The 22646-nt window shown below is 36.3% G+C and overlaps 1 protein-coding gene across 1 annotated transcript in view; it reads left to right on the plus strand.

Annotated features, from left to right (window-relative positions):
• Positions 1 to 16375: 16375 nt before the first annotated feature.
• RTTN (rotatin) overlaps positions 16376 to 22646 on the plus strand; it is an 88927-nt gene continuing 82656 nt past the window's right edge. Inside the window, exons 1-7 of the mRNA XM_085307758.1 lie at positions 16376 to 16475; positions 17536 to 17723; positions 18390 to 18588; positions 20204 to 20281; positions 20636 to 20714; positions 21666 to 21780; positions 22330 to 22480. Coding sequence (XP_085163884.1) covers positions 16445 to 16475; positions 17536 to 17723; positions 18390 to 18588; positions 20204 to 20281; positions 20636 to 20714; positions 21666 to 21780; positions 22330 to 22480 — 841 coding nt within the window. The 5' untranslated portion in view covers positions 16376 to 16444. The remainder of the gene's footprint in view (positions 16476 to 17535; positions 17724 to 18389; positions 18589 to 20203; positions 20282 to 20635; positions 20715 to 21665; positions 21781 to 22329; positions 22481 to 22646) is intronic.

Genomic DNA, 22646 nt, shown 5'->3' on the forward strand with positions numbered 1-22646 from the left:
ACCTAATTCAAGATAACTGAAAGGCAAAGGAACAAATAAAATTAAGCAACTTCTTAGCTGCTCCACAAAATCAAGACTTAAAACTTTAGTGTACTTTACTAATAAGCTGACAAATATTTTGCAACTCAAGTCTTTATTAGGTTTGTCCTTAATTTTAAGTGAATTTTAAGTATCAGTCAAGTTTGGTGATAACTGAAAAAGTTATAGTTAGCCTTATAAAACATTTGAAAGTCTTTTCCTCAGTACTGACAGAGTTTGATGAGTATAATTATTTCACTGACCATAATATTCTCTGTTGTTCAAATCCACAACTCTATAAACTGCCACTGGCTGGATATAATCTGTTTTGAGCTTCAGGGTTGAAAGCCAAATTTCTGGAACTGCAAMCTTGATATGATCTCAAACTAAAAAAATATTTTCATAAAACCTGTCTGTGGAAAGCTATGCAGCTGTACTGTTATCTAATTTATTACTTCTTTTAATGGGCAATCTTACCTTTTCTCCGATAATAAATTTTTTCCAATAAAAGTGTACTTGTCTAGTAAATCAGTACTAAGCTACATTCCATGAGGAAAACAAATAAAACATTAATACCTTGTTAGTACTTTAATTTTATTTTTTCTTGGATAAATTACTTTTTGCATTGCTGACTTTTAGCTTCTGAAAAAATAATCAAAATTTCCTGTAACAAATTTGTCAGTTTTTTTCTTTTATCTCGACTGGGACAGAGTTTGCTAAATTAGAGCAGATCTTACAATTTGCACCAGCGTAACCAAGTTTTGAGAAAATGGCTTACAGAATAAACAAAGCAATAAAGAATCAAGTGTTCTCCACGAAACAGCAGTTTAACAATAGTTTCACTCTGTGTGTAGAGCCTTTGTTTCTGGATCTGGGAACAGCATATGGGCAATTCCTCTTACCCTCAGAGGTCAGATTCCTTCATATCCGACCTCCTCACTGCGAATTAGCAAACAAAGCCAGTTGCGAGCCCTCGCTGCTGCTTGTCGGTGCGGCTCATGCAAATCGGCGCGATGTGCTGCTCAGGACGGCCGTCCTGGCAAGGCAAGCGACATGACAATGCCTGCAAATACTCATTTGACTGCGATGTAAAGACCGAAACAAGAAGGGAACATTAATTTTCCCCACTTGTCCACATCCGTTGGCTTTAATAACAAGAGTATCTTAAAAAAAAATAGCCTTCTTTAGCCTCCAACCCTTAGTGGAGGAATGTGGGTCACACACGCAAGAAACAATAGAGAGATGCCTAGAAAGAAAAAGGAAGCAAAGGTGCAAATCCAATTTATTAGAAGGTTCACAATTACAAAATCCAAGAAAAAAAAAACAGTCATTTTGAGTTTTACATTGAAAGCAAGTTCATTTCAATCTGTAGATTTTCTTAGATGCATCTTTCAYGTTTTGTTTTCTCACAAGGCATATTTAAAGGGCATTAAATACAATTGCACTAAAAGCATTTATTGATTTCAGTGTGGTATATCCTACAGAATATTTTAGGTGCAGAGAGCTGCAAACAAATGTCAAAATTCTGAGAAAGTGTATGTGTTATCTCCCCCYACCCCCCAACGAGATTGTCCTCTTTAAGCTATATTAAATTGGAGGGGAGCAGGGAGGAGGGCACTAGTCACTTTGGAATTGACCAAAAATAGTAAAATATTTAGGCATGCCAGTTAGATCCATTTAAATGCAAAATCTCTAGCACTGGGAATTCAGAATACATTAATCTCTCTTTTTGATGATAATGAAGTGGACTATACTGGAGAGTACAAAAAACAATCCTGTAACAGCCAAGAGATGGGCTGTTTGATCTTATAAATTCATTCTGTCTGTAATTTACATAATTTTATGTGACTCAGCAGTTGTTCACAGAATAGGTTTGCCTTATACAAACATGATGTTAGGAACATAGTTTCTGCARTCCTTTCAAATAATCAGCTGAACTTCTTTGTAGTGATCATCCCCTGGAATTTGACTTTCTATTAAGGACATGTCCTTTACATAAAAGAATAGTTTGTTGTGTGTTGTTAATAATGAAAATATTTCCAAAATTTTACGGTAAATTGATGTGGAACATGTTGAACTTGGGCACAACAAATGAGTTGCATAATCTGTAAGATAATGAATGAAGATAGCTCTTCCCATTCTTATATTTTACTGTCTTTTCACTATATGTTTGGGGGAATTACAGGCAAAAAGTTTCTACTGAAAGATGTATACCTAGCTTCCTATGTAACACTGTTTTTTGCTTGTTTTTTCCTTGGTTTGAAAAATTTGGTTTGAAAACCACTAGGAACATTTTCTTGTATCAGTTATATAAATGTAGTCAAATATAGTCATTAGGACTTTCTATTTAGAACCTTTCCATATGTTTAGGATTTCCAACAGAGATTTTACAAGCCATGAAATCCTGTAGAATGCTAAAGAAGAGAGTAATAATTCGTTTCAAAAAAAAAAGGAAAAGAAATGGAAAGTAAAAGGAAGCACTAGTACTGGGGTGCTCAATTTTGAATGTTATACACATAATAATATAAGAAAGTGTATAATTCTAAGTACAACTGACCTCATTTGCCTGCTTCTTCTTACAGGTAGTGTCCATGGGGCAACATAAAGGGCTAGCCTTTCTTCACCTGCTATGAATCRTGGTCCATCGACTTCAGTGATGGATAGGGATAAATACCTCCATGCAATTACAAAGCTATTTCAGTGCATTAGTGAGATAAAAGTGCTTTTGCCTTCAGTGAAGAAATTTACCCCAGAGAAGGGTCAGATCTTTTAAAACTTAACTTGTTCCTTTGCATATGAATAAAGAACTTAAGATTTTCCATCTGTTTTAGTTATGATTAGATAGCTCATTATTTCTTAAGACAGTGTATTATTTTTGTTTAATTGTCATAATGTTCTAGTCAAACTAAAAGTTACAGTCCATGAATATCATTTATCTGGCAATCCAAAGTACCTTACTGTATCTTTCCACTTTTTGCAAAAAATGTTTCCATGTCATTTGCCAGGAATAAGCACTAAAGTGCATTCCAGCATCTTGAAATGCTGCACTGTTCATTGCAGCTCTTCTGATACATTGCTGAACAAAATTATCTCTAAGATCAATACTTCTTTTCAAACCTAGTCATATCCTGGCACTTAAGAGTGTTTACTTTAACTGGGCCAGTATCTCTTTTTGAATTTTCTCAAGCAAGGAAGTTCTATTAATACAAGTTACAGGCAAGAAGTCTGTGTCTACATTTTTTCTCTGACTCATCTGTTATCAAAAGAATGAGTGTCTTCTTTAGAAAACTGTACTTTACAACTGGAGCCTGAAACTTCAAAACTGTTAAGAATCTTTCAAAGTCAAAATTTTGCAATGTTAACATCTCAGTTTAAACAAAGCAGAGAAAAAATGTCAGACACATTATCTTTACTCATGTCATCGAAAAATACAAACACAGAATTTATAATACCTGATCAACATCTTAATTAACATACTATCTAAACAGGGTAATCTATTTAAAGCTTTGCCCAGTGTGGGATGTTTCATGTAAAGAAGTCTCCTTATTCCTCAAATACCACGATAATTATATAATACAGTTGAGAACTTAGCAGGCTCCTTTAATTCACAGGACTCTGCATGAGACCATAATCAGTATGTGGCGACTGGCTCCCCGGCATCCTCCCCTACTTCCTCCACGTCKAATACAGTCTACAGCTGTATTTGACTCTTCTCAATTCACTTAAACCAATGAGTACTATAAAAATAATTGCTTAAAAAGGCTGAATAATAGAGACAGTGTAAAGACAATCCTGACTTAAGACTGGAGGATGAGGGTAGAGTTGCTATTCAAAATGCCTTTGATTTGATATGCGTATGTACCCTCATGCTTGGATGCTTTGCTGAAATATCCTTCATAGATGAGGAGAGAAGGACATTTTTCTTCTAGAAAAGGACATTTTATTGCTGTTGGATGAGATATGTGCTCTTTTCATACTTTTGCTATGCTAAGTATGAAAAAGATCACATTAATAACACGTAACTTCCGATGAAATATTTAAGTAGCAGAGTCTTCTTGGATTTCCATTGGCAATCTTTCAGACAATATTCACACTTTCACAGCTTATGATATCAGTGGAATTCCTTTAGTTGTGAATTACAGCTCATTTTCTCAGAAAGAATTTCAAGTGTAACTGTATATTTTACTGCAATATATAATTTTATCTTAGAAGCAGCAGTACRGCCTCAGATCTGGAAAACACTTTAAAAATTAACTGTAAAGTATTATTTAAATCATCCCTAGCTTGCTCTGAATAAAATATGAAATGGAAATAATAAACAATATTAAACATGTTTCTCCTTCTGTCTTGAGTCCTAACGTTTTGGTRTTAGGATTGAACAATTCTTCTTTCCTAGGAAAATGCTCAAGAGAGAACCTAAATTCTTAAGAGTAAAGGGCCTAAGTTCTCTGTGAAACATAACCAACATATACACTTTAGGCTGGTGATATGTCAACAATCTAAATTAACTCTCTGRCCTGATTAAATACTAAGTCAGCAAAACTGTCCAGTGACTTAACTGGACCAAGGTTTCAACCTCTGTACGCAATTAGCAATGGTGTCAGTGGCACTGCATTTTTATGTATTGCTGTTTTTAAATTACACTGATAAATACTGAATCTGTTCAGAGAAGGAATAGCTTAAAGAAATGATATATTAAGAAAGATTAATAAAAAATAAGTATGTATAGAAATTGCATGGGAAAGAAACTTTAAGATAAATGACATGCTACCAATATATGAATGTATAAAGGATGTTAGAATCAAAGAGGGAAAGAAATAGTCTATTTGTCTGTCAGGAATGAAAATGTAAACATGCAAAATCAAATACAGAAAAACAAGATTAATCCTTACTCAAAAATATATAAAGTAAAACAAAAAAAAAGGAGTTCAGAATAATTGCACAGGTCAAAAGAAATAAATCATTAGACATAGTCAAAATAGGCTGAATAGTGCCTTCATAAATATTAAACTGAATATAGTGCAAAAAATGAACAGGAAGCCTTACTAGACTTTTTTCATTTATAATTTCTAGATGTGGATGTTGCAGAGCTGCCTAGCTCAGTTTCCATGACTGTTAATAAGACTGGGATATCTAGATAGCTCAGCTGCTTAAGAAAAATAGATCTAATCCATTTTGTGTTTGAAAAGATATTTTGTAAATAATCTACTGCTTTTGAGGAGCTAAAGTTCTATCCTCTCTTTTGTTAATGATACAGGTTCACAAATTGTTTTCTTTAGCATTTTGTCTTGAWACAGCTACTATACCAATGCAGTCATTTACCTCATTAAATCTGCCCTTAATATTGCTCAAGAGGACGTGCAAGAAATCAGCTTTCCTTCTGACTRCCTACAGACTGTGAGTGAATTCTATTCTGCTTTTTACCAAGTGTCCCAGACTTTCCTATCTGAACCAACAACAACTTGATATAGAAAGAAGAGAAGAAACCTAGCAAGCTCCAGAATATTCAYTGAAAAAATCTGAAATGCTATTTGGAAAGGTTGCGTCTTTAAAGGATAATGACCAGCATYCTTTTGCTCCTCATTGAAAGCACTATGTTGTAATAACAGACCTTGCCAGACCTGACTGTGGTGGGAGATTCTTCTGCTTCTGAATGTCTCCTAGGRTCACTGCTAAATCCTGCTTCTATCTACTGTATATCTCAGTTTTCCATTTTCCTAGGTTMTGCTTCTGTTGTACTTCAGTCCTTGGGGCAAAGAAAAGAAAGTCTTCATCACTGGTCCCATCTATAGTGGTTCAAGTTGCCCAGAGGGTGGCCTACTTCTCTGCCATTTTTAAAATACTTCCTGTAAAAACAGAAGAGACACAAAAAAAAGGTTCAAAAGGACAAAAAAAAAAGTTCAAAAGATTTAATTAACCCCCTTTTCATTAATTCTCATGCACTATGAACAGCATGTCRTGTAGTGGGTGTCTGTAAACACAGAGCAGCGAGGCTGCAGCTGGTCTTCTTCCGACAGGAATATATTGCAGTTGAAGCAGAGCGGGATCGTGCCATTTTACAGTGTACAAACTATCATGCAGTAATTTGGGGATGGATTGTAGTTCTAAGCCCACACGAGCAGCAAGGAAGATGAGCTGTACTCTAATAACAGTTCCCAGAGATGCTCCCTGTTGTGCTGGGAAGGTTTACACGACAGCTGCTGCTGCTCCCTCTGCAGAGGGCTGGGTACACCCGCTCCTGTGCCAGTTCAGCTCTGCTGGTATCTGCGTGTCTGTGCATCATTGCGTCAAAGCTACTGCCTACTGCTAATGAGGTTTCGGTAATCACTTTAGTCTGGTCCTGATGAAATATATTAATTTCTGAAAAGAGCAAAATAAAGAAACAGASTAAGGAAACAGAAAGATAGGATCTTTATCCTCATTCTCACGCATGCACTTAAGGAAAAATGCTCTCCAACAGCTTGTCATTTCACTGAGATGTCTATGTAGTGATAGAGCTGTCTGATGGTTAAATGGGTRGCTTGGAGCTAAAAGAGAGATCTAGGCAGGCACAGTCTAGGACTGAATGTCTCATTTTGAAACATCACCAGCTAAATGCTCCTTAATCCATACACAGTGAAGTGGTATGAGCCCTCAGTCATCTTTTTACTAAACTGTGAGTCAGTAACAGACCTCTGAGTTGAGCAAATGAAAAGGTTTAGATCTAATGAAGTGATTTGTGCTGCATATCAAACAAATGATTGTGTAGTATTAGAAACAAAGAATTTACATCCTGCTCTCTGAAGGGTCACACAGCTCAAATGGACTGTTAATGAAATTAGTTATTTTATAATTGTGAGGCAAATAAAATTGTAACAAGAAACCTGCTGGCACTGGAGAGGACCTTTATGTCCTKTAGCTAGAGCTTTCTTACTAGCTGAAAGAGCTGTTTAACTACTTTAGGTTGGCAGGACCTCTGCTATAGCTGTCTAATCCAAGTTTCCTTCAATATGAGTTCTGAAAATTTCCTTAGTGCAAACTGAGACAATTTTTACGGAGTATTTCCATAATCAATTGCTTTCTTAGAGATAAGTATAAATCTGCTACCTTCAGGCAGTGAACGCAGCAATAGACAGATAGTGAAGTACTCTTTCCTCTGCCCTAAATATTAAGAATTGGAAGGTATACATGGTTAGCTGGCCCTCTTTTCCTATGACCTACATCCAATACACAGAGTTTAAATTGAAAAGTACTCAACTTAAAAAAAAAAAGAAAAAAAGAAGAAGAAGAAAGAAAAAGAAGTATCATTATGTTAGGAAACATAGATTTCTGTCCTGAAAACAGAAGAATAGCAGCGTTGTCCAACAGAACAGTGGCAGTTCTCCTAACAGCCACCATTACATCATTCATAGAATAAACAGTGTATTTTTCTTYGCTAAGTATAGGGTTTAAATATTGTCTGTAAAGAGAATGAGTTTTCTATGATAAAAAGAAGATTAAAGTATCTTCTAATTATATCACAGTTTAATCTATATATGCATATTCTGTAAGAAAAAAATTTGCTAGTAGGTAGATTAAGAGGGATGTGGGAACCAAGTTCTTAAAGAATTCAGTAATGAATAAAATAAAATATTTTTGGCATAAAATGTGTCATATGTCTGGTATCTTTAGGATATTATCAGTAAAGCTTTCCTATATGAAACTAGAAAAGGACATTGCCAGAATTTTCGATGATGACAAAATTTTGATGTCATTTATACTTCGAAAATCAACCAATCAAAACAGACTCATCAATAACAACACAACGCTTACCATATTTCCAGGCTTATCCATACCTCAGGGTATTCATATCCCTTAAAAGTGCCCACATTTGAAAATAAAGTAACAGATAACGCATGTCACCAGATAATTCACACCTTTAGGCAACCCTGGCAAAAGTAGGTGGAAATCAGAGACTGGTGAAGACAGGCTTTGTGGTAATCTTGTCCTTGTGTTACTTACACATATATATAAACCCACAGTGCTGGTAAAACACACGTTTTTGTTTTGGTTTGTTTTTTTTAAAGCAGTGCTGACATCAGTAGTGCTGACAGTTTCAGTATTTTAACACATACCCTCTTCTTCACTGAGTGTGACTGAAGCTTCTGTGTTTTATATTTAGTATGCTAACCAAATTATGATCAGAAAATATTGTAAAAATGACAYGTTGGCATCCATGCTAGATGTCTCTCTGTGAATGCCTCATTTATTCTCTCAGGCTACATATGCCTGTACATGAACATAGTGCATTCAGCTACCTGAAAATGAATCAATGTCCCTTCTCCTCTGTATACTATTCATTGCCCACCACAGCTGAGAACTAGAGAGTCTGGATCTTGCTAAAAATCAGTTCTGTGATTAATTCCTGAGGCAGAATATGATCCATCCAGCTTGTTTCTTGGCAGCTTTTCTGACGTACCAGAGTGACATTAACTAAAACTTATTTTTGTCAGTTAACTAAGAAAATATGACTAGGTGAAGGCATGCATATGGTTACACTTTCAAAGTGACTTCTGAAAAATGTTCTCAGGATATTTGGAAGACTGCCTATTTTTAAAAGACAGAACTAAAGTTTCATATGGAAAATAGGTTTCATGCATTCCCTGTATCCTTTAGAAATATTACAGATGAATTTCAGTATGTCACTTTTGAAAAAGTGCTTATAAGTTCAGAAAAAATGTAGGAGTTGCCATTCAAAAAATACCAGCTGACAGTCTTCAATTGTTAACAGTTCTGAGAAAGCTAACAAGGCTGAGTAAGAAAATATGCAAACCAATCAGTCCTAGGACTGAGAAGCCATATATTTTCCTCCTGTAGGGAGGAAACAGATATTCAGAAGTTTCCTAGAAATCGCTTTGGACAAGCGCATCTTGACATTGGCATCGGGACACGGCAGCCTTTAACCCATATCCAGGCAGTTGATGAAGGACCATTAACAAGAAGTGCTCCGCCAAAACAATATGATGTTCCTGTCCAGATTCACAGTTCAGCTCTATAGAGTCCAAAAGACAGCCAGAAATGAAGAATCTTCAACATCCTTTCAAAGGTGTCCTGTTTTTCTTTTTTCATATTACTTGGGAGATCTTTTGCTCTTTGTATTTTTTAAATGTACACTGAGTGCATGCATGTTTGAGGGAATACCTGGGAAATTCACATGGAAAAGTGGCCAGAGTTCCTCAGTTTTGACCTGTGTTAAGTATTTCATAAATTAATTGTTAATGCTTTGCATGCTTACAAGTTCTAAGTTACTTCAGATGATCAGCTGAAATTCCTTGTAAATATAAATTGACTAATTTCTGCATACCAAGAACACTCTGCTGAAATCTAAACTGTTACATTTTCACTGCAATTGAAAGGAAAAAGTGCTCAGGACTCCATCAGAGGCATGTTTATCTAGTTCTAGTTTAGGTATTTGATATTAATTTCATATTAGCATTAAGATACTTGCCCAGTTTCAAATCACAGGTTCAAATAACCAAAAAATTCCTTACCAGAGTTTTACAACAGAATAGACAGTTTCCAGTATTTATTGCATTTATTTTAAAATACTTTTTTAAAAAGTATTAATATATGCCTTTGGMATGGTGCAATACATTTGATGACAAAACTCAAATTCTGTGTTTAGATTGCATTGCTTATTTGACTCTAAGATTATCTTGATCTGGTAACTGCATTGTTTTCTTTCTGGTACAGGCTAATATCATTAACACTTGCTTCATTATAAACTTTTTGGTTTTATTTTTGTTCATTTTGTTTTGAATATTTTAATAAATTTTTAAAAATCACTAAATCTGTAGTCAGTAGAGGTCCAGAACCTTCAAAGCTTTGCATACGCATCTACTGTCTTGACCTAAAAACTGGACTTTAATTTCAAACATTTAAAAAAAAAACCTATGATCTTTTTTATTAGAACACAAATTTACTTACATTTGATGGCTTTATTCAGACTGTGAGCCTAATGAAAAGATTGAGAATTTCATTTTTAATTTTATGCAGTGTGTCCCTATAAAAATAAATAATTTTAAAGTATCACTTGGTTTATTCAAAAGGCATATAGAGAAGGATTTCCTGCCACAGTAAGAAATACAACRGAATGACAAACCTATAAAACACTTTAGATCATTTTACACATCAGATTATCAGCAGCATATTTGCTCTAAAATCTGTAGTCATAAAAAAGTATATAATATTCCAAGACTATCTTAACAAGTTTTGAAAGCTTGCCAAAAATTGAGAAAGTCTCACATTGTTCAAAGGCTGATTACTGTCCAAGGACATTCAGGCAATTACTCTTCTTGCAGATGTCATGATGTCAGATTTGTGGGCAATGTTAAGTCACATGGCATTCGCCTGACCTCGTGTATAGCAACTGGGAAATATTAGAGTCACTAAGAGTTATTAGGTCTATGCAAGGAGTACTAAGGAGTAGAAATAGTTAGAGGAAAAAGAATGATATATCAAGATACCTGGTYTCCAAGATTCTGTTTCAAATTTCAGGAAAAAAATGGAAGAAGGCAGGAAATCCCATCCRTACTAGGGATGATCAATATACAGCTGGCATGTACCACTTTGAAACTGAGTTCCAGATAGAAATAAAAACATTTTGAAGATTTTGAGGATCTCGGCAACAGAAAATGATCCTTATATTTCCTTCACTYGAACATGAGATAAAGAACTCCATTGTCCAAGTATTTCAGGATTATTATGTTTTTAACGCTTCCTCAAAAGCAAAAAGAGTTGAGAAATATGAAATATACAATTCCAACTGCATCTCTGATCAAACCACTGCTGCGTGAGAATTCSTGTCTTTCTCTTTAGAAATTGTGCCCTGCTCAAGACARGATTGAATTTACAATTGAGTTTCTGCATTGGTAATTTTCTCCTCCTTGTCTTTTCTGCCTAAAATGATTGAGCGAATCTAGAATGTTTGCTGGATGCAAGCCCTGTGCATTAAGAGCAGGCCATTCTTTATTTCTTACAGTCATAGGTTTGAGGAACTTGGRATATTCTTGAAAAGACAGAATGGAAACAGAATCTCATTTCCTCTTTCTTTGGCACTGTTTCTGGCTATTTATTCATTCAAAGGAAAAGGCAATACTGGAAAAAAGTACTAAAATTAAGGCACYCMACACTGCTTTGTCTTTTCTCCTATAACCTAGAGACTGTGAAGTAACTGTAGTGGTTAATTAATGGATGGACTTGTGAATATTACTATGTGGCTGAGTTGTGTAGGGATAACATGAGTATGGACAACTTATTTTCTCARCCAGATAAAGAGTGACATATAAATTGAAGATACTAATATTATTAACTAAAATAATAGTATTAATTATTTAAAAGTGTATTCAGTTCTGTTAATGTCACCCCAGGTTTTTACTAGTCCATAAACTAACATATGATACAAACATGATTATTCCATTGATATTTGAAGAGGAACTATTTCCTGTTTTGACCTAGACTTAATAATTCAGTTWTAACTACCTCAGTATAAAAACAAAAATATTTAAGTGTTGACTAAAATGCAAGTATCTTCCAAATTCAAGAACTGATTCTTTTCAATCTGTTCTTATCTTTGACAACGATGTACAACATTAATATTAGCAGAAGGTGACATGACACTTGACCAATTCTTAGGAGTATATTTTGCACCTAGAATGGTAGACCCTCTTGAGATGCTTAATATTATCTAAGTAATAAACTGCAGAAGAAGGTCCCTTTAGAATACACTAAAGAATGTACTAGATTATCTAAACAGAGTAAAGAGCAGCATCAGTACAGATAAACTAAACCACTGCGAAGTGGATGCAGATATGATTTACATCAGTTTTATTAAGCTTTTTCATTTTGGCAAAACAAACATCCAACATTTACTTTAGACTGGTCTTATACTTCTGAGGGAAGAAGATTCTTACTGCYTGTAAGAAGGCCATTAAAAAATCTGTGGGCCACATCACTCTTTTGAAGATTTTGGCATCTGAGAAATGTTAAAAGATGACATGTTACAAGAGAATAGTTTTAGAACTGTAATGGCTAATAGTTGGATTCCTCTAAACTCTCTAAGCAGTATTCCCTTTCTGTTCTAACAAAGTTTAGAGGCAAATAACTAAAGAATCCTCCTCGTATATGTTTCCTTTGATAAGGTCAACACACATGCATCAGAAGACCATAAGAAATGCTTTACTGGGAGAGACCAATCTAGCACAGTATTTTGCCATTTCTATTTCCTTCCATTCCCAATGTTCCTCTTCCCTTTGCCGTCTTTCATTCCTTTTTGCAATCCTTTTTCAGCTTGCAGGTAGTAAGGTTTGTGGTAGCTCCAGCAGCCAGTCAGGTTTGAGCATCCCTGATCCTATTTGGTGTTCTCTTCTGAGAGGCATCTGGCATTTGCCTTTTGCATCCCACATGCTCTGATGTTTCTTACAYGTAAGGCTGCTGCTCTTTGGCATATGTGAAGAGCTAGATAGCAGGATATTCACAGAAAATCAGAAGCTGCAGCAGTTAAGCTCAGAMGTACAGTGAGAACACTATTAAAAGTGGAACCAAGGCACTGTCATATACAGTCTTTAATCTTCAGAGTATCTTTAGGAATGTAAGAAGATAGAACTAAAAAGYCATAAGGAAAGGAAGCAAATTTTGTTTTGAATAGAGAGCTTTGATGAAGGAATGGAGAGAAAATAAGACTTTATCCAGCATTGAATGATTCACTGAAATGATATCTAAAAATATTTTACAATGTTAAGTAAGAAGCAACTCTGAACACTCTGAAGAAAAAGACTGAAAAAGCTTTTCTCGAGTTCATTTCTTTCTAAGACAAGTGTCTTAGAAAGACATTTAGKGTGAAGAGAAATTTCGAAGTTAAAGAGCATCCCGTATTAAAAGATTTGAACCTTCAAATATCATTTCAGAAAATGACAATGGACTGACCCAAAGGTCAGTCTTGGGAGATTTTATCAAAAACAGCTTTTGGCACAAAAGTAGAGCTTGGGACAGAAAACATTGGAATTATAGAAACCAAGCATGAGATGTGAGAGGAGTAGGCAGTTCTTTAATGCAGAACATATGTAGGGTACAGTAAGGAAGCAACAAGGGACATTGTAAATGAGATTCAGTGACTAATTTCCCCAGTGGCAAAACTCCTACACATTTTGACTACAGATCGATAAGAATATACACGGTAGAACAGATACTTGTGTTAAATAATGCCAAAGGAGARGAAGAAAATCAAACTGATCTGGGAAGTAGTTATAGGAATCTGAAGGTTAATGGGAACWGTAGATAGGCCAGAAAGCTGAGGCATTAGTGGGAGTCCAAAGCAGAAGGAGTACACACGTAAGGAATCAGTACTTCCAGTAATAAGAGACCAATCTTCTCCTATTTAGATTTTCTCATGTTCCTAACAGTAATTACTGAATCCATCCCAGTTTCTTTCATTCTGAATATGCAGTAAAAGGGGTTTTTAGTTTTAAGAGATATTCTTAACATATCATTATTATGTTTTTAACAATTAATATGACATTTGATTACTGCTGATCATCTTTAATTGTAGTGTTGAGCCATGTTAGCATAAATTACATTGCACCAGTTCATACAGTGTGCTCCCAAATCACTGTTTTGGCTACACACAATCCTTTTTTGGGTCGACAACAGGAGCAGCAAAATTGAAACTGCCATTCAAGGCTAGGACAGAGTCAAGCTTAATCAGGCCTTACGAAAATCTTAATGAATCAATAGTTAGCACTAATAGTGCAGAGGAGTATTGATAATGGAGTTTACATGTGCTGTGTATTGAAGACAGCTTTGTGAATCTTCTGTGCATCTTTCATGTACATTTGTGTAATTCAGATATTAAAAACAGTGTAAGAAAATATTGTTTTCCTGATGTATTATATAGATGGACCRTATTTAAAGAAGTGAGAAGGTCTTGTATTGACCTATGCCTTTTTCTGAAGAAAAGTTCTTACCTAGTCTATGTCAGGAAATGAATGCTTCAGCAGTTCCTTCTTGCTTAACAAAGAGATACAAATCCATTCCATTAGTATGATAAATTTCTGGTATGGCATCTCGTAAGTTTGTACCAAACCTACCAAGGGAAATGTGAACAGCCCTAAACCTGTCTGATGGGAGCCTTTCAGTTTTCATTATATAAGCATTTAGTGCACAGCTAAAAGGAATTTTTACTCAGTCAGTGATGCTTCCTTTGTAATTGTCCTTGAAAAGCACTGCTAGATCCAGCCTCTTGTGCAAAAAACTAATTACAGAAAGTACAGTACATTTACAATTAATAAAGTCCCTTTGTTTTATTACTTCACAGATGCAATGTTGTCTTGCAAAATGATGGACAGTTCTGAGCTGCGATTAAGAATTTAGAAGAGCCTTGATACAGCAGATGGAGGGCATTCATTTAAGTTTATTGTGAAATAATAGCATAGTGACAGAGATCAGAGTGGAACTACAATTAGGCATAAACTGAAAGGACAGTGACATATTTAGTTTTAGAAATCAGATGCATATCCTGTACCACACTTTTCACATTTTTGTTGGGTGCAGATGTTTTTTCTTATGCAATATATGATATCAAAAAATAAGCCATGAAGATTACATAACCATTTTGATTTGTGCACCTTGTGCATGCAGATACATGCAATAACTTTCGCATGAGCATATACATGCAAAAATATCCACCACTTGCCAGTCTAAGTTTATTTTTTCCAATTGTGATGTAAGCACCATCTTTCAAAAAAACCCATCAATCTTCTGGTCAGACATCCTATGATATACTATGCTTCTTTACTCTGTGCAAACTCTGCTTTGTGAAATTGTCTTACATATGAACAGTGCAATAGAATTCTGAAGTCTACATTATAYACAAAAGAAAAAAATAATGCTTCATACCATTATCCATTGGTTTTATCTAAGTCAACAAGAGCTATCTGCAGTTTTTTCAGACACATCAAGGAAATATTAGTAAGTACTCAATGATTACTATAAATATAAATATAAATATATAAATATAAATCATTCCCTGGCTTCCAAACCCAAGTCTTAAGGGCGCTGAAGGATGAAGAAAACAGATTCTTCTGACTGGACTCAAGACAACTAATAATTCATTTTTGCAGAGGATGAAGTTGCAAATAAACTTGGAAGAATAATGGTAGTCATCTTCCCAGAGTTATGTGCAGAGCTCATGTTTAAGCTACCTGTAAAACACCAATTTGACAATTGCCTTCAGAGTAGGGACTACTCTGGCTACATATGCGCTCATTTTTCTGAATGCTGCTAGATGGCAAGTAGATGGTAGTGATTCACAAACTAACTCTAAGGACCACTGCAGTATTGTTGAGGTATTGCATTTCAAGCCATAAGGCTGGGAATACATATATTTTCAGATAGCATGATTATTTTTTCATCATAAGTATCATAGCTACATACTGCAGTGGATACTAATGAAAAAAAGCTTGCAGTTTGAGGACATGGGTAACTAACATGAAGCTGGCAAAAGCAGACTAACAATTGCATATGCCCACCTGAAGTCTGTTTGCACTGTGGTTTTTGAATCCTCACTTATTGTTACCGGAATGCAAATCCATTTCTAAATGTACCTTTTCTCTCAGAAAATTATTACTGTAGATTTTTGAATTTTTACAACTTGTAAGTTACTCATTTGGCTCAGTTGGAATCGTTTGGGAGTCAGTCCTCCCACCAAGAAAACCTGAAAAACGAACAGAGGTTCTTAATATCGGAACTCCACAAAATCCTCTCTGGCGGCATCATTTTCCAAAGTAATCATTTCCGTTTGGGAAATACTGGGAAAACGTCCTATTTCGCGGTTGCTGCAGAAGCGACCTCCGGAAGGTGCCAGGCGCTGAGGCCTCCACAGGGCTCCCAGCGGCGGCGGGACGGCCCCGCACGAGGAGGCATCTTCGGCCCAGTCACCTCACGCAGGGGGAAGAGCAAGGCAACGACCTGAGAGCCAAAGAGCTCTTTTTTAGCCGGTGAGAACGCTGTAACTCCGACCCTGCTCTCTACGGGGTCCCCGGCCACCCTGGGCCACCARCGAGGCCACTCCGCAGCCCCGCCAACCGCCGAGCGACGGTGGCATCASCGCCGCCGCCATCTCCCCGCCCCGTGGGCGCCCCTAGCGCCGCGGGGCCCGACGGGAGTTGTAGTTACGCTCCTTCCCGCCGCGCTCCGGGGCTTTGGCGGAGTGGGGTAGCGTGGGGGGGGGGGCGAACTAGAGTTCCCAGGATGCTTAGCGCGCAAGGAAACGCGGAGGAGGAAGCCGCGGGGAARGGCAAAGGACTACGTTTCCCAAGGTGCCCCGCGGCCGCCGGTGGCTCGGCGGAGGCGGTTGGTAGCGGAACCGGCGCGGCGGTTGAATTCTGGCGGGGAGAGCGGCGGCGCCGGCGGCATGGAGTTATCCTCGCTCATCAGGAAGCTCGGTAACGGCTCCCGCCTCTGCTCCCTCGCCTTCCGCGCCGCCTGCGGGTCCCTGCGCTGAAGCTCTGCGCCTCTCCTGCCGCAGCGACGCAGGAGATGCCGGGCCCCGGCTGTTGAGGGCTGCCGTGGCCGTTCCCCCGCCTAGCGCTACGGCCCCTTTCCCCGCCGTTGACCTGCGGGCTGAGGGGTTTTTTCCGTCCCTTTTGTCTCCTCTGGCTCCACTGCTCTCAGCAAGCACCCGACGCGCATCCAGCTCTCATACAGGCTCTTCTCCCTAGACAGGCGCTACCCGTCACCCGGTCGCTCAGTTACTTCTTTTTTCCCGGCTCCCGCCTCCTTTAGGCGCCGTGGGCTGACGGCTGTCTTGCTGTTACGTTCAGCTGCGTTACTTGGCCAGGGCGGTTCCCCCCTTCTCCCGTTTTCCCAGTCACTCCACTTCAGGGAATTTTATGGGGCTTCTTACGAAACAAATCGGTCAGGTGCAGGTCGGGGATGTGAAGGCTGTGTTCCTCCCAAGGCGAGGGGCACTGTCCCTGCCCGGCCACAGGAACTGCCTTGCTGCTCCATGCTGCTGCGAGGCCCAAATCACTCCGGCTCTTGTTTTTCACTTTGGCCTTTAGCAGATCTGTGGGGGGCAGTGAGTAACAAGCACACAGTGATGATTCCCTGGGATGTGCTGGAGGCCTTCAGATGTGATGTCCATTTAAGTGGCTTGAGTAGATTTTTGGCCAATTGCTTTCACGAGTGTAAGTCAGCTTTCAGCATCGCTACATATTCTGATAGAGGGTTTCAGAATTTAGTTGTGTGCTTCAAGGAGGAGGCCCTCTTCTTGTTTTATATTTATCACCTGTTTATATCAGTATGTTCTGTAGTATTTTGTGCCTTTTACACCATACAAGTATGCTTGACTAGCTTAGTGCTGGTGAGTGCAATCATAGTTGTATTCCAGATAAGCACAACACTGACAAATGCAAGCTTTTCACAGATCTTTGATGATATTCTTTTTATCTAAATAAGAAACCAGTTATGTGAGATATTTTTTTTATACCTTTTTGGGAGCAGGTCATGAGCTGACAGAGATAAGAGAGCGATCTCTGAAGAATATTCTGTTTAAACTAGATCATAACTTGATTTCATATGCTGATCTTGTCCACGAAAAACTGCTTTTCCTTAATCTTTTGGAGTGGTTCAATTTTCCAGTGGTACCAATGAAGGAGGAAGTACTAAATTTCACGAACAATTTGATKAAGGTATGACATGAAACATCTATTTTTATTTAAAGTATATGCCTTTAGAATGCTAAAGCTAAATAAAATAGGAGAATATTCTATTTTCAGCCCTTTGTAATAAGGTTTTACAAAAAAAGGAGTAATAAAGTGCGCTTGAGCAGGGGGTTGGACTAGACAATCTCCAGAGGTCCCTTCCAACCTYACTGATTCTATGATTTTATGATTCTAAAGTCAATGAATGTAGATGGAAATGAAAACAGTTCAGGTGACTTGCTGTGTTATAGCTCTTACATTTCTACTTTAGATCCTCAGGTTCTTCAGTTTCTTAGTGTTTGATTTGCTCTACAGGCATGATTTGTAGCTAAGCATTTGCTCTTGAAATGTGAAGACTGAAACAATGGTACAAATATTTTAGAAGAATGGGGAAAAATTTTGCAGAAATATAAGTGATCTCAAATTCTTACATTCTTACTACATTCTTAGATTCTTAGTTTTAATCATTAAACTGCAACTGTTCAGAGAGGGAAAAAAATCCATCTTTGATACTAATGAACAGTTTTCCATGATAATTAAAGGCCAAATCTGACTTAAATATCGATAACAACTCTCCTCCTATCTCCCCCCCCCCCCGATTTAGAAATGTTGAGACTCTTCTAGCTAACTTTATCAATTACTTTTTTAATGTAGCATCCATCTGCTGCCCAGCAAATGATTGGAATTGGTGCAGTGGAGTTCTTYTCGCAGCTTCGCCCCAATGTGGAACCAAATTTGCAGGCTCTAATTGATGGGATTGTAGATGGACTATTCTTGCTTCCTTCTGGAATTCCTTCTAATTATCTATCAGGATGTTATCAAACTCAGCCTCAGCCTTCAGTAGATCATTCAGGTAAATTAGGTATTTGGAAGTATGACTTATTTAAAATGAAGAAAAAGTAAATGGAAAGTTTCTAGGTTATAAGAAGCTGTTTTATCAGGCATAATAGGCCAATATATTTTTGGAATTTAATGAAGTGTATGGTAAGGTGGATTCTGTTAGAAAAAGGGTGAACCTAAAATTAGTTTAGTTGGATAATGTCACTCTTTTAATAGAATCCTCAGTACAGGAGCAGTTCTGTTGTCTGTCATCAGACCTTCTCTGTCTTTTTCTTCATGTTGTAACATGTTAGTTATAATGTAAAAAGGGCATGGCACAGGAGTAACTTCAAAAAACTGCTTTATGGCAGCTAGTGTAGCAATTTTTGAGTAATTCAATAATTACACCAGTATGCTTTGCTACCTTTCTTTGGATAKTAGACTTAACTTTGAGGGGAATTCAAATTAAAATGTAGAAGTAGAATAAATCACAGTAGAAGAGTTTTTAAAAACTAGTGTGCATTATCTGTTTAGTTTTGGATAAACATTTGTCATAGTAATGTGTGAGGTGCTATAATTTGCTTCTGTTATCTAGCCTCTTCAAACAAACAACTCAATCTGTTATGCTGTAGTCTTGATCTTTACAATGATTTACCACTTAGATTCAATCAAGAAACAACCCACATCATCTCCTCTTCTGCTTAAATATTTAGGTGGAGGAGTGCATGGACCATGGAGAATCCCTAGTTAATCCTAGTTTGCTGGACGTGTGTTCCAGCCGTTCATTTTTTTTCCTTCTTTTTCCTGCTCTCCTCCAGTCCCCACAACAGTTTAGCTAGATTTTTACCACTTGAACATTGCCACTGTATAGAAAATATATAATAATCTTTTGCATATATATTCTTAAGCTATACCTTTTCTAATCTACCCAACGGAAATATTGCACAAAATTCCTGTTTATGCTGTTACAGCTATGTGGATTAATTGTCTGAATACTTAACAACAGAGATGATGTATTGAACTTCAGTTATTGGGAAAAATTTTATACTTATAATCTGGACACTATCTAGTTTGATCCTTTGAACCAAATATTGCTATCATCTGTGTTCCAGGCAGATTGCTTTTAACATTACATAATTTACATATTTGTCATTTTTGCCCTTTATATTAATTACATAGTCATAGTAATATACATGTTACATTCAGTACACAAAACATTTTAATTAGCCAGAAGAGAGCAGTTTTGGTGGAATGAGATTTTAAATTGATAGTTGATTTAAATAGTTGATTTAAAAAAATAATTTTATTACCACACAAGTAGATTAGAGGAAAAGATTTTTGTGACTGTCAGTTCTTCGCTGAATTCATTCTTCATTTTGTATAATTGATTTGCTCTTGTTTTTATGRTATGCAAGGAAACGGAAAAAAATTAACAATTGTGGAATGTGATTATAAAAATACAGTTACACATTCTTTCTACCCTGCTTTCTTGATCATCTGAGACTATTTAAAGTCAGTTTCATTAGTAAGTTAAWATTGAAGGGCAATTGGAGGCAGTTTCAAGCACAGCATCGAGAAAGATTGAGTTGTGCATTTCTTTTTTTGATGTATAATTTAAAACTTACCCTTTATTTTTGTTCTGCCTCAAGAAGAGTTATTTGCTGGATACTTCTGTCAAGATAGAAGTCACGTGCAACAGTTAGAAATACCTCCCAAAAGAACAATTGGTATGTGTAATTATAAAATACAAATATATTAAGTAATGTTTGTAGAGGTGTAATTTAGATCAAATTTCATTACAAATAACATTGGCTGTTCTTTTTCCTGTTACTTTTTTATGAATTCTAGTGTCATGGAAACTTCAATTATAATGCTTATAAAAGAACATTTATCATAATAAATCTTTCTCTCTTTTTCTACAAAATAGTTTATATAACTGTAGTAGCATATATAAAAAAAATTTACAATATGCTCCAATGTTTTAGATAGTTTAAAATGCTAATGGTTTTCAGAAGATCCAGAAATGTAGGGTGTGATAGGCGTATAAAGTATGCTTCAAATATCTACTTTTTTTTTAATAGTAAAATGTTTGAAGTTTTCTACATTTCCTTGGCTAACTCTGACTTCAACAGACAGACACGTTCTTTCATCGAATGAAAGGTAAAATAAAAGAAACATTGTCATTCAGTTGTAGCTTGTATTTTTCCTTGATTCTAGTGGTTCAAACTTTCTATACTTCCATATCATTAGGCTCTTCCTATAAATAAGTAATGAGTTAATTTTTGATATGTGATTATAAAAGCTGCATTGAAGACTGACAGAGCAGATAAACTATGAGTTGTAACAGGGCAATTTCCTGTTAATGTCTTTTTTCATACTTGATGTCTAATTCAGAGTACATTTTTGGTTCACGGTACTTCATTCTTTTAAATTTGTCAAGCTCCATCAAAGATGTCATTTAGTTAATTTTATGTTAGCGAGAGCCTTTTTAAACAACCTGCAACAAAAATCTTAACTTCACCTCCAGTGCCAGTTGGCAGAGAAGTCTATACTTATACTAGCAGCTTGACTAGGTTTAAGGCAATAAGTTTGGGTATAATGTTTTATTCAGGCCTTGAGTTGTTCAGATCTTCTTCCTGGAATGTTTTTTTTTTTTCCCCTCCTCCTCTTTTTAATTTTCATTTAGAATATCAGTTAAAGTGGCCCAAGGAAAAGTTTGGTTGCTGGGGTTGCTTAATATAAAACTGATACTTGCTGCTGAAAAGCTTTCTTACTGATAAGCATTGGATTGCTTACTGTATACCACTTTTTCTATGACTAGCTTCTATAGAATTTCCATTTTTTTTATCATAATTTCAAACTCAAAATGAATGAATTATTTCTCTTCTGGGAACTTAATTTTACATTTGGTTTGATGAGAGATAGAGTTGCGTTTACTCTTGTACTCAGAATTGCTACAGCTAAGGAGTAACTTAAGTTTGAAAAAGGCATAGTGATAGTGTTACAGCATTGTTAGATCTTTGAGTGTTGTGATTATAATCTTCTTGTAAAAACTTGTCCAAGCTAACGATTAATGTTTTTGTTGCATATTTAAATATGAACTGCATTTAGCTCTTTGAGAAGTAACAACCACAGTTTAATTTGGAGTACGTGTGAGCTTCTCCAGGATGTTATTATGCAAGATTTTCCTGCTGAGATCTTCCTTCAAAGACCAAACGTTGTACAGGTGAGAATTACCGTCAAGATTAGGTTTTTCTTGTGCTATGGCATAAATTGTGCCAAGTTAGAACTGATATAAATAATACAAATAATGTAATTTGTTTCTGTTTACTTATATGAATAACTAAAGAATGGTCTTTTCCAGTCTAGGTGCATAGCGAAAAGGATGTTAGCTATATGTTGTATTTAGAAAATTATTTGATGATAATGATCTGTGTTATAATCAGTAACCAAATGTGTTGTGAAGTAATACTTCATTTCTTCTGGATAAGATAAATTTGTTTTGATGCTGTACTTGCATTCTCTAATAGGCTGTCATAATGAAAGTAGTGATTTTATTGAAAATCAAGTAATATGGAACTCAGCTTTTTGCTTAGGACTGATAGTCTTTCATTCAGCAAGAAAACAGTAATTAAACCTATTTATTTTTTACTGTGAATTTTAAACACTTAGAAACGCTTTTGAACTATATATAGATGAATATTGTGGCTGTAGTGATAGTACATAAAAGTGTATTAATGTTCAGCTGCCAGTGTTAATGGTTTTGTATTTGCAGAGCCTTTTATCTCTGCTAAAACTAGCTTTTGGAGGAGATGGAAGACATCGCTTAGCTTTGCAGGCTGTGTCGTGCATGCAACAGTTATGCATCTTTTTAAGAAGTAGACTCAACTTTCACAGAGATCCAAATTTCTTTTCCAGTGAGCAAGGTGAGTTTTTAAAAAATACTTAAAATACTGTTTTGTTTTTACTATAAATAAGATTATCTATAATTTTATTTTTAAATCACTTTATAATAAGGGAAATCTTGTGTAACTTTTGCTCAGTTATGATGTTTAGTACTAGCCTTTGGATGCTATTCATGTTAGTAAATAC

Source organism: Rhea americana, unplaced genomic scaffold (genome assembly GCF_003343005.1).
Source record: "Rhea americana isolate MKP2758 unplaced genomic scaffold, rheAme1 scaffold_263, whole genome shotgun sequence".
NCBI classification, from domain to species: Eukaryota; Metazoa; Chordata; class Aves; order Rheiformes; family Rheidae; genus Rhea; species Rhea americana.